The sequence below is a fragment of the Gigantopelta aegis genome, chromosome 8 (assembly GCF_016097555.1).
Source record: "Gigantopelta aegis isolate Gae_Host chromosome 8, Gae_host_genome, whole genome shotgun sequence".
Taxonomy (NCBI): domain Eukaryota; kingdom Metazoa; phylum Mollusca; class Gastropoda; order Neomphalida; family Peltospiridae; genus Gigantopelta; species Gigantopelta aegis.
In genome coordinates, this window is record NC_054706.1 from 23,051,675 (window position 1) to 23,066,813 (window position 15,139).

The 15,139-nt window shown below is 37.4% G+C and overlaps 1 protein-coding gene across 3 annotated transcripts in view; it reads right to left on the minus strand.

The window, feature by feature from the left end:
* Positions 1 to 2,962: 2,962 nt before the first annotated feature.
* LOC121379058 (transmembrane channel-like protein 7) overlaps positions 2,963 to 15,139 on the minus strand; it is a 50,723-nt gene continuing 38,546 nt past the window's right edge. For all 3 annotated transcript variants that reach the window (XM_041507514.1, XM_041507512.1, XM_041507513.1), the window contains 7 exons: positions 13,394 to 13,491; positions 12,406 to 12,513; positions 11,035 to 11,110; positions 10,043 to 10,173; positions 8,941 to 9,096; positions 7,333 to 7,411; positions 2,963 to 6,190 (listed from right to left, as the gene is read on the minus strand). In XM_041507514.1, the coding sequence (XP_041363448.1) occupies positions 5,909 to 6,190; positions 7,333 to 7,411; positions 8,941 to 9,096; positions 10,043 to 10,173; positions 11,035 to 11,110; positions 12,406 to 12,513; positions 13,394 to 13,491 (930 nt within the window). In that variant the 3' untranslated portion in view covers positions 2,963 to 5,908. The remainder of the gene's footprint in view (positions 6,191 to 7,332; positions 7,412 to 8,940; positions 9,097 to 10,042; positions 10,174 to 11,034; positions 11,111 to 12,405; positions 12,514 to 13,393; positions 13,492 to 15,139) is intronic.

Below are 15,139 nucleotides of genomic sequence, written 5' to 3' on the forward strand. Positions count from 1 at the left end.
TTAAATTTGTGAATGTTTATTAAAGTTAAACATTTTATATAGAAATTTAATATTGGAAAGTTAAAAGTTTATTTTCTTCTTTTGATTGGATAGTTCTGAAACTTAGTACAAGTATTTTTAGGAGCAGTCTTCACACTTTAATATAGAGATATTTTCGAAATTTAGAATTTTTTTTAATAAATTAAAAAAAACAATTAAACAGAAATTGAATGTACAAAATTTAATAGTTTCTTCTCTTTCGGCTAGGTCCTGCACTGGTATCCAGTCATAATCTCATTTTTCATTTGAACATTTTAGGTTGAAGCCTTCCCCGAAGCTGTGGCCCATTCCGATGTCACGAATACATGTACTCAGCCATCTTCAAGGCCAAAGACTATCTGCCATATTGGCTACGCTATATTACTGACCTGTTAATATCACCGCTCGTTTTAACCTGCATAATAGTATTTTTGTTGTAAGTCCATTATGATTTTAATAGTATCCACGGTTTTTGTCATTTCTTTTGAAGGTATGGAGTTTCATTAATTCATCTGGGGGGGGGGGGGGGGGGTGGGGGGGGTCTTGTTTTTTTGGTGTGTTTTGTTAACCTTTGTGATTGCTGAAAAGCATATCAAGTTTTAATGACAGAATGTTGCATATACTTATGATTTAAATGAACTTACTCCTGCATGTCACTCACTCTTTGCAATGCATACAGGAAGTTTCTTTTCTACTTAACCTGACCTCAACACAAATGCATATTCCCCTAGGAACAGTAGTCTGGTCTGAACATCTCAACAGCTAAGGTCTCACTACAAGATCACTTCCGGGTGAGAGTTGATTGATGACGGTTCACTATAGTTCCTAATTGTGACATAAGTTATGGTTCACATATTCACTTCTGGAAAATGGTGAACAATTAAAACAATATATATGTTTAATACAGCCTTCTGGCTGTATTTTGCCCATGCTATTTTGTAATATTGTGCATTGACCTTTTGGGACATGGGTGTATAGAGTAAGAGGCAGCCGGAGTGAATCGATTAATGAATGACTGTATATAATGTATATGTTCGCAATGGTGTATGTTGTTAGTGCCAACGAGAACCCGTTCTATTGGCAAGCTTCATTTGAAGTTGGGCACTTTAACATGGGTTTCAATGGCAGATGACATCTGTGTAGTGAGACCTAATGGGATGGCTAAAATCTTCCAATGAGTCCTCCTTCCTGTACCGGTCATGTGACTCAGTACTAGTATACTAGCTCGAGGTGCTTGCGTCGCAGGACCGAATCACCTCGGTGGATCCATTCATTTGATTAGGTTTTTTCTCATTATAGCCAGTGCACCACAACTGGACTAAAGCTGTGGTATGTGCTTTCCTGTCTGTGGGAAGGTGCATATAAAAGATCCCTTGCTGGATTAGGAAAAATGTAGCTGGTTTCCTCTGATGACTACGAGTCAGATTTACCAAATGTTTGACATCCAATAGTCGATGATTAATTAATCAATGTGCTCTTGTGGTGTTGTTAAACAATACAATCTTTCTTTCCAAGTTTTCTCCGGTTTAAACTACTTTTTAACCTACATGTATCTAAATTAAGGATCAGTATACATGTATAATGGTGGTGGATGGCTAAAAGAGGAAGGGCCTAAACCAGGCGGGAAGGTGGTGGGGGGTAGGGGTTGGGGTCAATATATTTTCTGTGGGAGCATAATTTGACAACCCTACTAGACCCCCCCCCCCCCCCCCCCAAGCTGCAACAATTCCTGCACAGGCGTTTATGATATGTTGCAAGGTTTCTCCGATATATGCCACCATTTCCTTGCTCCCATACACCACTACCAGGTGTCTCCCAGAAGTAGCAACTACCGGTGATACCTACACGGGCGTTGCCAGCTTTTCAGAAGGGGGGGGGGGGGGGGGGGGGGGGTGGTGGTTTGAAAATAATTGAGACTGCGAAGCAGCCGAAACTGCTAGGTGGGTCCGGGGGCATCCCCCCCCCCCCCCCCCCGAAAAAATGTATTTTTAGCAGCTAAATGCTGCATTCTAGTGTATTTTGGAAGGCAATTTAAAGCACTTTTGCTAAGGTATTTTAGGCAATTTATTCAGCATACAGATCAGTATTTGACATGAAAATCATGCTGGCCCTTGCTTACAACACAACTGTCCATCCCATTGCATCGCCAATACCATTTCATTCATTGCAAAGATCACTAAGAACCCAATCAGGGCCCAGGAACTTGCATGTAAATATAAGTGCAATATGTCAGGATCCCATTCTAAGATTCTAAGACTTCCTCTTTGGGTTCTATATATGTCCACACTACCTGGCACGCATCACTGTGCATCAGGTTTAAAGATGTCAGCACAACAGTGTTTGTCACCATGTGTGTCTACGGTTGTGTGCCCGTGTATGTTCAAATAGTCTCAAATCACTTGGCATTTTGACAGCTGAATAAGCCAGTACCCACTGAAAATGTCTTCACGACAGAAGATCACCTAAATATGTTCTTGATGTGTCACCAAAGTGGTACAGAAATAAAATCGGGGACCTTGCTTATTAATGATCTATGCAGTCCAGATTCAAGACTTAATTTGGCAACTTACGTAAATATGTTATAAAAATTGGCATAGTTCGGTCATATGTTGTGGATGTGTCCAATGCATTAACATTGTAGTTATGACGGGGGGGGGGGGGGGGGGATAGAAGAAGGGGGTATGAGAAGCCAGGATCGCCGGCACTAGCAGGTGCAAGGGAGCAGAGGAGGAAGTTCGACTGGGGACGGTAACGTGCGAAGTGGTGGTTTGGTGCTATGGAATTTGCAATTGTTCCCGTAGGAATTATGAGTCGATGAAAAAGGAAGTGCGCAAATTTCTTTTGTTAAAATTGAACTATTTGTTTTTGGCTTTATTTTATCTAATGAGCATCTCGTCATACAGCTGATATTGAGCTAGAATATATAAGTAAAGACAGATCAACACAGAGTTATATTATTTATTTGTCTTATTTAGTTTGGGGAGTGTTTGTGTTAATTCTCACTCGTTATAGTCTTATCATGTTTCTATTTTTAACTGGACTAAGGTGTATATCATGTTAACACATCACATGATAAAATAAGCGATACAAATTACACAATTTTTACATAATAAAATATCACATAACAATACAGTTTCACATTTCAAAATACATGTATCACATAAAAATTATACAAAAATATCACAAAAAATAATACAATTTTCAAATTTAAATATCACTCATGTATGATTTCAGCTTTAAAATATATTTACACATGTTACGATGTCACAACAATATCCTATGTTGCTACTCCTATGGACGGAATAGAAGTCGTTCTGTTAGTATTGAGACAGAAACAGCATATCACAAAAACATTAACTGTATATTGGAAATAAAATAACAACCCCTTGTACCTCATAAAACGACATACACATATAAACTAACAACATAAAGTATACAAATAGATAATATTCAGCAGTCAAAGTTCATTCTGTCATTTTAATATTAAGTATGATGTACAATATAAACGATACATATGTGACAAAAACAATAGAAAAATAATGTCAACACAGTGCCACTTTGCTAAATGATATAAATATACATATGTAGTACATTGTACTTGCGAAAAAATGTTCCTGTGCACCAGTAAAAATGGTCCCCTAACACACTGCAAAGTTTGTAAATGGTTGAAATTTGACAAAGATGATGGCATCAACATAATTGTGTAAACCGTCTCATAATGTTTACAAATGACCAAAAAATATATTTTTGAAAATTATTCGATTCCCCCTTCAATACCACTAAACATATACCTTGTGTAATACATGGACAGGAACGTTTTCCCACGAGTACATACATGTATGAAGGGGTACACGGGAATAACCTATGATGTCCAAAACAGATAAGTCAGTATTGTAAAGGCTGTGTATGTCAAGGTTACAATGACACTAAATTAAAAACCTATAATTATGGGTTAGGTGATTAAAAATAGTTGGTAAATTATGCTTTTTTAAGTTTAAATATTCCACGATTGCAGGGTTGTAAATGTTAAAATAAAATAAAATATCGTCTTACTATAAATGTGACATCACAGGTTATTCCCGTGGACCCTTCATATACATGTACAGTTACATGTATTGGTTAAAATAAATTATATAATTTTGTATTATTAACCTCTTCCTTTTTTGTGGTTGATTGTAGAGCCATTTACAGGTTTCCTCTTGTTTCATCTTCAAGATTTATTTAAATGTTTAGAAACTTGTACCAGATATAACTAATTATGATTTAATTATGTAACAACTGTAGGTTAGAAATAATAATACTTGACAAAATTAATATGAATTAAGTAGCAGTTACGAAGGCAATGGTTTCATTTTCAAATGATCCCCCACATTTTGAGTGCAAGTTTAAAAAGTTAATTTGTTGCTAGATGTGTAGTTCGGTTTTGGTTTTCGTTTATGGTGAATTTACTGTGTATTTCATGGGACACAGTGACGTAGGAAGGTGCGCACACACACACACACACACACACACACACACACACACACACACACACACATATATATATATATATATATATATATATATATATATATATATATATATATATATAAACCATCGCTGCTGCTACTGTATCAAGAAAGGTGGACACATGCCCCCTTTTGCACATCCACCCTCCGCTTCCTACGTCAGTGAGCCATTTTACAATACACCTATGAAAGTTCATTGTAGATAACCAGCACAACTAAATGGATAAATTGAAGTTCACTCCACTACATACTTGACTTCACTTCAGCAACACTGAAAAATAATTTACGCTTCAACCAACATTAAGGCAAAATCACAGACATTGTATACTACAATTTTACACTCAGTCTAAATATAACATACCGGTAGAAATACACTTTGAGTGCAGCAACAACATTGAAAAATACTCTACACTTCAGTAAACCTTAAAAGGCAAAATCACAGACATTGTATATGACAATTTTTACCATCGCGGTACATGCAATATCACAGTTCTTTGTGTTCTTTGGTTATTATTATTAGTAGTATTTTCCACCAACAATACAGTGTGATTGAGATTATGTTTTTCTTCTCTGTTCATGACTATGCCAACTGCTATATAAACAGGAATGTGTTTATGGTACGTAATCTACATATGTATGCAGTCATCATCATGCAATTGCAGGATCTATATTTACCAACAGCACATGTATGCTTGTGGAACTTTGACATCTGCATGTCAGTTAGCCTACTGTTTAGTTCGGCTTGGTTTGGATATTGTCAAGCCTGCATATACACCATATAAAAGGAACTCACAGAAGCAGACTTTTATAAACAAGTAACCCTTATATTCAAACCAAAATACATGTAGTCACCTTTAAAGGAAAAAATCTTCAGTAGTCTGTATGCTGTTAAATTAAAAATGCGTAAGTACAGCCAGCTGTGAATATTTTAATAATAATGATAATAAACCCGTAATAAACTAAATGCATAATAAGACATTGCAGGTTTAGATCTGTGCTTTTTGTAATAATGGAAAATATTTTATACTGCCTCACAGCTAGTAGGCCCCCCCAGGGACACTGTCTGGAGTGGGGTGGGGGTAGGGGGGGGGGGGACACAAGCCATATTTTAATCATTATTTATATATGAAAAAAACACCCATACATTTTCGTCCTCAAGAAGGGGGGAGGGGGCACAGGCCTCTGGTGTACATTGCATTTAACTGCACAAACATAAGAAGTAGGTGGAGAGTGGGGGGCAGAAGTGATACAATAACTCCACCAATTCTTAACAATTATGATGCACCCCCTCCCTCTCCCTTTCCTTGACACTCCCATTGAAAGATGAATTAACATAATTGCTGGGATCTTCCGACAACTACGAACTGTGTGTTCGTCTGTGATCACCAGTCGACCTCAAAGGGAGCTTTAACTGGTGCAGAACTGTTCGTACTGTCTACTGGTCCTACTGCAGGACCTGACTTCTGTCTGCCAGACCGACTGGTCAGGTCCTCGCTCTCTATGCTAAACGAGGTCTCTTCGGTGCCTTTGACGCCGTTGCTCATCGCAGGTGTGCTGATCATGGACGGTTTGTTTAATGTCTTCGCGGGAGTGTTCGTCTTCTTGACCGATCCTCCAGACAGCTCGGCTATTCGCGCCAGCAGGAACTGTTTGTCTTTACTCTCCTGCTCAAACACACAAAACACATAATGAAAATTGATGCTGAAGTTGATGATGGTGGTTGTTGTGGTGATGATGATGTAGGTGTATTTGTGCAGAAAATTAAATGGGGTGGGGGCTTAAACTGGAGAGCAAAGTTTCTAGGTAGGGTATTTGGGTCATGCTGCCGCAGAAAATATGGGGTTTTTTAATAATTATTTTTTAAAAGTAAAATTGCTTGGAGCAGAAGGGTTATTTAACCCCCAATCCTCCCTCACCCCGAACATGTGCTTGTGATGCAATTTTAGAATTCAAAACTACAAGACAGAATCTAGGTTATGGGATAATTATGCAATAATGATTGCAGTGTTGATGGTGGTGAACGAATGAATGAATGTTTAATGACACCCCAGCACAAAGAGTAAAATACACATCGGCTACTGAGTGTGATCGAATTTTAAAAATGAACTCAATAAAACAATTAACATATCCAGTAATACACTGGATTGTACCAGAGTCCAGAAGGTAGTTATATAAAACAATAATATTTTAAATGCAAGGTCTAGGTACTCCCATCCTAGGTAAAGACTTTAGATGCATATACATATACTGACTATTCAGGACCATAGGTTAATTGGTCAGTCAGTAGTGAAAGAAAAGAAACATGTTGCTGCCACACTGTAAGCTATTCCTACCAGTTAACAACAAATGATCTTTTATCTGCTCTAACTCATAGGCAGGACAGTATACATCACTGTATTTGATACCCCATTCTCGTGACAGATGCAGACCCAAAAATATCTGTCGCCACTGATTTTCTCTTGTCCAGAGAGGACATCGATTGAAAGACTATTCTAGACTGGACACTGTAATTGACCTCACTGGTGTAGTAATTGAGCCATTGGACATAAGTCTGTTAGGTCCTGGATTCATAGCCTGGTACCGGCTCCCACCCAGAGCGAGTTTTAACGACAGTGGGTAGGTCTAAGACCACTACACTGACTCATCTCTTTCACTGACCACTAACAATTAACAACTAACCCACTGTCCAGGACAGACAGTCCAGATAGCTGAGGTGTGTGCCCAGGACAGCATGTTTGCACCTTAATTGGATATAAGAATGAAAAATAAGTCTAAATGAAATGAAAAAATATCCACTGTAACTTACCATAGCCAGCTGTTCCTTCAGGTGGAAAGAGTTCGACTTGTGAGCAGACGAGAGCGCCGAGCAGTAGTAAACCATCAGACTGAAAGAAACAATCCCAGCTCTTTAGTGCATACATAGTGTGAGATAAAATACGATACTGTCAAAATCAATGCTTTATCGTGGTGGTCTAATTTTCATGTAATTTGTGGACTAGTGCGGTAAACGAATTTAAGTACAGAACAAAATCTGGAATTTTTTTATATTGCAAGTAATTTGTTGAAATGCTTAGCACAGACCTGGCCACCCTGCCGCCCCCCCCCAAAAAAAAAACAACAACACAACAACAACAACCCCACAACAACAACAACCAAAAAAAACCCCACCCTCTAAAAAAAAACAGAAGAAAATAAATGGAACAAAGCAACTCTTACCCCTAAAACAACAACAACAACAACAACAACAACAACAACAACAAAAGTAAACAAAAAATCAAACAGAATTACTCACTATGTAAAATACAAAATAGTGACATTACTAAGATTGTCATGGAATCATACATAACAAAAGAATTCTTGGATTTGTAATTATTATTACTGATTTGACAAATTACCTCTGATAAAATAAAACGGAGTAATAAAATTTATATTGGACCAACATTAATTCCAAATGAGCAAGTCACATACACATGGCAATTAATTTTTAAAATATACACATGGCAATTAATTTTTAAAATATACACATGGCAATTAATTTCAAAACAAATTTAACATAACAGAATTAGGAAGGAAATGGTTTATTTAACAACGCACTGAACATATTTTATTTACGGTTTTATGGCGTCGGACATGTGGTTAAGGACCACACAGATATAGAGGGAGGAAACCCGCTGTCGCCACTTGGTGGGCTACTCTTTTTCGATTAGCAGCAAGGGATCTTTTATATGCACCATCCCATAGACAGGATAGCACATACCATGGCCTTTGATGTACCAGTCGTGGTGCACTGGCTGCAGTGAGAAATAGCCCAATGGGGATCGATCCCTAACCGACCGCACATCATGCGAGCGCTTTACCACTGGGCTACGTCCGGCCCCTAGAATTAGGAGGCAAACTTAGCTAATTAAAAAGAAATTTCTCTTCATGTAACTGTACATGTCGAAAACAAATTATCTACTCACTCATATAATTGTACTGTGCTCCGTTTTACAAAGCAATCTTAGTGCTAAGGTAGTTGTGCACTTACGGTGATCTTAGTCCAAAGATCGCTTCATAAAACAAGGGCCCTGATTCATAGCTCAATGTTAATAATTCTTTTTAAAGAAATGAATGGGCGAGTTGTAGCCCAGTGGTAAAGCGCTCGATCCCCGTCGGTGGGTCCATTGGTCTATTTTTCGTCCCAGCCAGTGCACCACGACTGGTATATCAAAGGCTGTGATATGTGCTATCCTGTCTGTCGGATGGTGCATATAAAAGTTCCCTGCTATTAATGGAAAAATGTACCAGATTTCCTCTCTAAGACTATGTCAAAATTACCAAATGTTTGACATCCAACAGCCAATGATTAATAAAATCAATGTGCTCTGGTGGTCTCGTTGAACAAAACAAACTTTAACATTAAGAGAAAACTTACCATAACAACACCACTATTGACCCTGCGATGGCCGACGATGTGGCGACGGTGTAGATGGTGTTTAGCCACGATGGCCACGCCAAAATAGCTGTGTTGATCACAGTGAACATGTTGTCATCCGTTCTAAATGGACCGCATGATTTGGAAGGAGCTAATCTAAAATTTTAAATATCAAAATGAACTGAGAAAAATATGAATAGAACAGTAACACAAGGAGAATCACCTCTCAGTGCCATATAATGCGTGCTTGTACGAGGGGGGGGGGGGGAGATAGTGAAGGTAGTTCTAGGGGCCCAGTGACACCCCCCCTAAATTTTGCAATAGTTATAATTTTATTATATATTCATTTTCATTTTTTACGGCCCCCCTCCAAACCTCCCCCGAAGTGCCCTTGGCATTCTGGCTCATGTCATCCCCCCCCCACCTAAATGAGAGGGCATCTCCCCCCCCCCCCCCCAAAGATCTGAAAAATTCTGCTTTTAGTTTAAAAGTGCCTTTTTTGTGCAGCTGATGAAGACATATTTTTGTGTCTCGATTCTATTGTCTTACTGTCTGCATTGTGGTTAGGTTTAGTATGGCTCTACCTCCACACCATTAACAATGTGGTATGGGTCTGGAAATATGTTATACATAACCCTATAGAAAGTCATGTACAAGTAGTTTACACATACACTGCAATAGCAACAGTAGAACTATGATGATATATGTGTACTTATACACCACGATGGTTTAGAACTATGATGAAGTGTTGTGTACTTATACACCACGATGGTTTAGAACTATGATGAAGTGTTGTGTACTTATACACCATGATGGTGTAAAACTATGATGAAATGATGTGTACTTACACTCTGATGGTGTAGAACTATGATGAAATGTTGTGTACTTACACTGCGATGGTGTAGAACTATGATGAAATGTTGTGTACTTACACTGCGATGGTGTAGAACTATGATGAAATGTTGTGTACTTACACTGCGATGGTGTAGAACTATGAAGAACTGTTCTGTACTTACACTGCGATGGTGTAGAACTATGATGAAATGTTGTGTACTTACACACCACGATGGTGTAGAACTATAAAGAACTGTTCTGTACTTACACTGCGATGGTGTAGCCCACAGGGAAAGCACACAGGAAGAAGGTGACGAGTAGAACTACCATGAAGAATGTGTTGGATCTGGACGCTCTGTACGGACGGTCGGTCGGGTCACAGGCATACAGAGCAGACAACTGAAAGACAATACAGTACAGTACACTACACTACACTACAGTACAATATAGTACACTACAGTTCAGTGCACTACAGTACAGTACAATACACTACAGTACACTACAGTACAATGCACTACAGTACATTACACTAAAGTACAGTACAGTACACCACAGTATAATATAGTACAGTACAATACAACACAGTACACTAAAGTACAGTACAGTACAGTACAATACAGTACAGAACAGTACAGTTCAGTGCAATACAGTACAAAACAATATGCTATGAAGTATAGCTTAAGTGTATATGTTACATAGTTTTAGAACAGAAAAGAACAAAATACAATGCAATGCAATACAATACAATTCAATAAAGTACAATATTTTAGAATGAGTATAAAATGATAAATAATAAATATAATGTTATATAATTTAGAATAAGACAGAAAAAAGCTGAACACAACAGAATGCAATGCAATACACAGTGTGCTGTAAAACAATACGTAGCCATCTGCAGGGGTTTTGTCCAAGGGGTGGGGGTGGGGGTGAGGTGGGGGTGGTGGGGACTGACACTGAGGACATGAAGCACCCACATTTCTAAAGGGGAGGGGTCAGAACATTTTGAAAAGTTAGATGGGGTGGGGGTTCAAACCTCACCTGCTCTAAGCAATTTTGTTCTTTTTTTCAATGTATATTCCAGGGAAGCATGACCCGACCTCCCCAAAAGCTTTGCTTGCCAGTTTAGATTTGCCCCTCCCCCAATTTAATCATGGAAAATCCTTGTTAAATGCCAATATTATTAAAGATATAAAGCTCATTAAAATATACTTCAACTGGCGAATAATATGTTCGTTAATGACTGCTGCACAGTGCCCATACCATTTTAGAGTAGAAGACAAGGAACAGGTGAATCACCGACAGAACTGCAATCATCGGGGCAAAGAAAAAACCCAACCTGAAAGCAAGAAAATAGATTACTTCTCTCATATAAATGATTTATATCATCTGAAAGTTTAACAATTCTCAGTCAACATTAGGCATAAATATTGTATCTTATATGTGTATATTTTCTTGATAAAATTAATTCAATACTGTCAGAATCATCGAGGCAAAGAAAAAACCCTACCTGAAAGCAAGAAAATAGATTATTCCTCTCATATAAATGATTTATATCATCTAAAAGTTTTAACAATTCTCAGTCAACATTAGGCATAAATATTGTATCTTATATATGTATTTTTTCCTAATAAAATTAATTCAGTACTGTCAAAATGGGACTAAAACGTCATTGATACAAAAAGCCAGTGAGATGCATCCTGAATTGATTTTAAATAAAATTTTAAAAACCTAAATTAATTTAGGGTTTCTTTCATAAGCATGTGTGCTGAATTTTCGCCCCAATTAAATGAAAATGCCTGAATCTGGATAACATTTATTCATAGCATTACTGCCAAAAAGCTATCTGTATGGTTTGCAAATGAATCACTACACATTTTTACATCAATTACCACTAATATTGTGAGTAGAATAATGATAATACATGGCGAAAAGGTTTCAGGCAAGTTCATTTTGCCCAAACGTCTCTATCGTTTTTGTCTGAATTCGAAGGTTTTCTTCCCCGTCTCGTACACTTATGAACATTAGGCATGAATATTTTTGATTATTATATATGTATATATTTTTTTCATAATAAAATTAATTTATTAAATATGTGTCAAAATGGATCTAAAATGTTCACAAGACATTGATAATTTTAATAGACTCAATAGCAAATGGGATTCAAACTAAATAATTTAAAATAAAATGAAAGAAAACTAATAAAGCTGGTCTGATCTATGCCACTAACTAACGATGGCCGGTAGTAGGGGAGTATAGTACATAGTAGGTGGTTACAAGTGCCTCTTAACAATGCCAGAAGTATCCACTGAACACTCTCCGAAGTAGTCGGACTAAACCCACAGCTAAACGTTGATGGGAAATGACAGGTGTGTGGAACGGATAGCCACAAGAGACAAGCACATATCACAGTTGGAGAGACAAGGACTGGGATGCGGAGGAGGACAGCAAAAGAAGTTGAGTATAGGAGGAGCTGCCAGATCGGGAAGAAATGAGATGGAAGTCAAAGGAGAGGAAGGAAAGAGAGCAGTGGGATTAAAAAAACATTTTTTTTTTTTAAATTGTGTTTCTTTTGTTATCCAGTGTATAATTATTAGCGTACATCACTGGACGTACTAGGTACATGTTGCTTACCAGACCAAGGACTGGGTGTAGACGAGGTCTAGCACATTCTGGGCTATGTTAAACTGACATGGTCCAATCGTTACCAGCAATTTACAGCTGATCTTTGTTGTGGCCAATCTGAAACATGCGACAAACGTCATGATGAATATGCATTAATCCTTCTAAAAATTTTTTATAAAAAGTTTAAAAAGTAAATAAATAAAAGTAGATGTGAATTTTGTTTCAGCAAATAATGAAGATAATATATTGTGTTTTATGGTTTTATACATACTGTACAAAGACAAAATTTGTTTGTGTGCCAAACAAAAAAGAAGAAAATATATAGATAAAAACAAATTAAAAAAAATTAAAACAAAACCTAATTTTAAAAACATTTATAATTTCTAAGTCTAATCACCTGATATTGGATACGCATTTAAATATTTTTTTTTTTAAATAAACAATTGAATAGTATTGTAAGAACATATTGCAGATAATTACTATACAATTTGGTGAAGGTAACATTACAATTCTTTAAATCATCTACAAATATTTATTCACAATAATAATATCCTACCACGAAACACGCACTGCCAAAATTATGCTCCAGCTAGACAATTAAAACATTGCATTATTCATTTACTAACATTTCATTTCATTTCAACTTATTTTCGTGCTTATATCCAATTAAGGTTCAAACACGCTGCCATGGGCACACAACTCAGTTATCTGGGTTGTCTGTCCAGGACAGTGAGTTGGTTGTTAGTGAAAGAGAAGAGGGTGTAGTGGCCTTACACCTACTCATTGAGCCCTTAAGAACTCGCTCTGGGTTGGAGCCGATACCGGGCTGCGAACCCTGTACCTACCAGCCTGTAGTCTGATGGCTTAACCACTACGCCACCTAACAATATGTTTCACGAACAGAGAAGAAAGAATCCCCACTTAATCTAAAACAATAAATAAACAGACAAATAAACATCCGAAGTTGAAACAGATCGAGAAGAGGTAACGGTCTTACCGTCTGGGAATCTCGTAATAGAATACTTTCAGGACCGTGACGAAGAAATTCATAATCACCAGTTTGTAGAACTGCTGTCCCACATGGGTCTCCCAGCACTGAAATACAAACAACATCCACTTATAGTCCGTCCCATTCTCCTATAAAAATGTTTTATTTTTGTAAATAATTGTAGTTTTGTTTGACGTAAGAAGAAAAGTTAAAATGTTTTAGAAATAACAACCCCTCCCCCAAAAAAATAAAAATAAAAAACCACACAAAAAACCAACCTATTTTTGTGTGCAATTTAGAAAACAATCGGCTCAGAAATAAATAAATTGTAGTAAATTATATACCGGTAGTATGAGAAAAAGCGTTTCTTGTAGGATGGATTATAGTTCATCGAGATAAACCTCGAGTTCAAGCTTAAATACAACCTGGTGTCATGTGTTTTCGATACGATAAACAATTTATATACAGAACAAAAGGCTTTCCCTGTGGGAAGGGCTATAGTTGTTGTTATATTTGTTTTGTTTTGTTGTTGTTGGGTTTTTGTTTGGGGTTGTTGGTGTTTTTTTGTTTGTTTGTTGTTGTTATTTTTTTCGGGGGGGGGGGGGGGGTGAGTTGGGGGAATGTTTTTTTGTTTTTTTAATGATGCTATCGAATGTCTGGCTTAATGCGCCATTATTTAATTTTAAGGTTGTACACATCTACAAAGAGTATACGTTCAGCTTCAGCAAACAAACCTACTGATTGGTCAAAATGTCTAAAATACAATGACCCTATTGCCTCAGTGATGTATTTTAAACTCCCCTTTCTTAAATATCAGCTGTTCCTAACACCTCACTCAAAGACTACCGTAACATACCCTTTACGTTCATGAATACCTAAATTCTAAATGTTGTGTCGTAAGTAGCTTGCGCAAAAGATAAATTACCCCCAAGACAAAATACCGTAGGAAAATAAAGTAAGGGTGGTGTTTTTAGGTGTTTTTCTTAATGCTACCACTATTAGTTAATCAGGGCAGTACCCTCCGGGGGTGGGGGGAGGGACAGGGAGAAGTTGCCCTTCTGAGAATCTCACTTTTTTTTTTTTTTTATGACTCCATAAAATAGCATACACATATCAGAGTTCTCAGGGTTTAATTTGTATAGTGTTTCATTTGGTTATAAAAGTAGTGCCCCCCACCCTGCCCGGATTTTGATCAGGGTATGGCCCTGTTAATCATCGGCTATTGAATGTCTAATATTTGATAATTCTGACTCGTAGTCTTCAGAGGAAACCTGTTCCATTTTTCCGTGACCACTTTACCAACGGAGATAGATCCTGCCCTAAATACATGAGCAGGGTTTCTGCCAGAGGGTAAAATGGGTATGGCGCCATACTCAAATACTTTTGCAGATTTTAAGTTAACTTTTTGACAAAATTAATTACTCTTATCATTATTGTATGATTTTCTTGACCCTAACCCTAAACGTTTCCTTTCTGGGGGAGGACCCTCATACCCCCTGTTAACTGTGGTAGCATTCAATTCCATTATGCCATACCCAAAATTTTCTTTCTGGATGAAACACTGACATTGAGTGTCTTTTTTTTTAAGTTTAGAAGTGGCCTTTTACCTATATGTAGGTGTAGGGAGGGGTTTCGAGTGCCAACTCTCTCCCCCCCCCCCCACCTCCACACAAATGCCTGTTGCACTGCGTGATTGCAAAGTTGCAAGAGTTTAGTACATTATTTATGGATGCCTGAAATGTATCCATTATATGG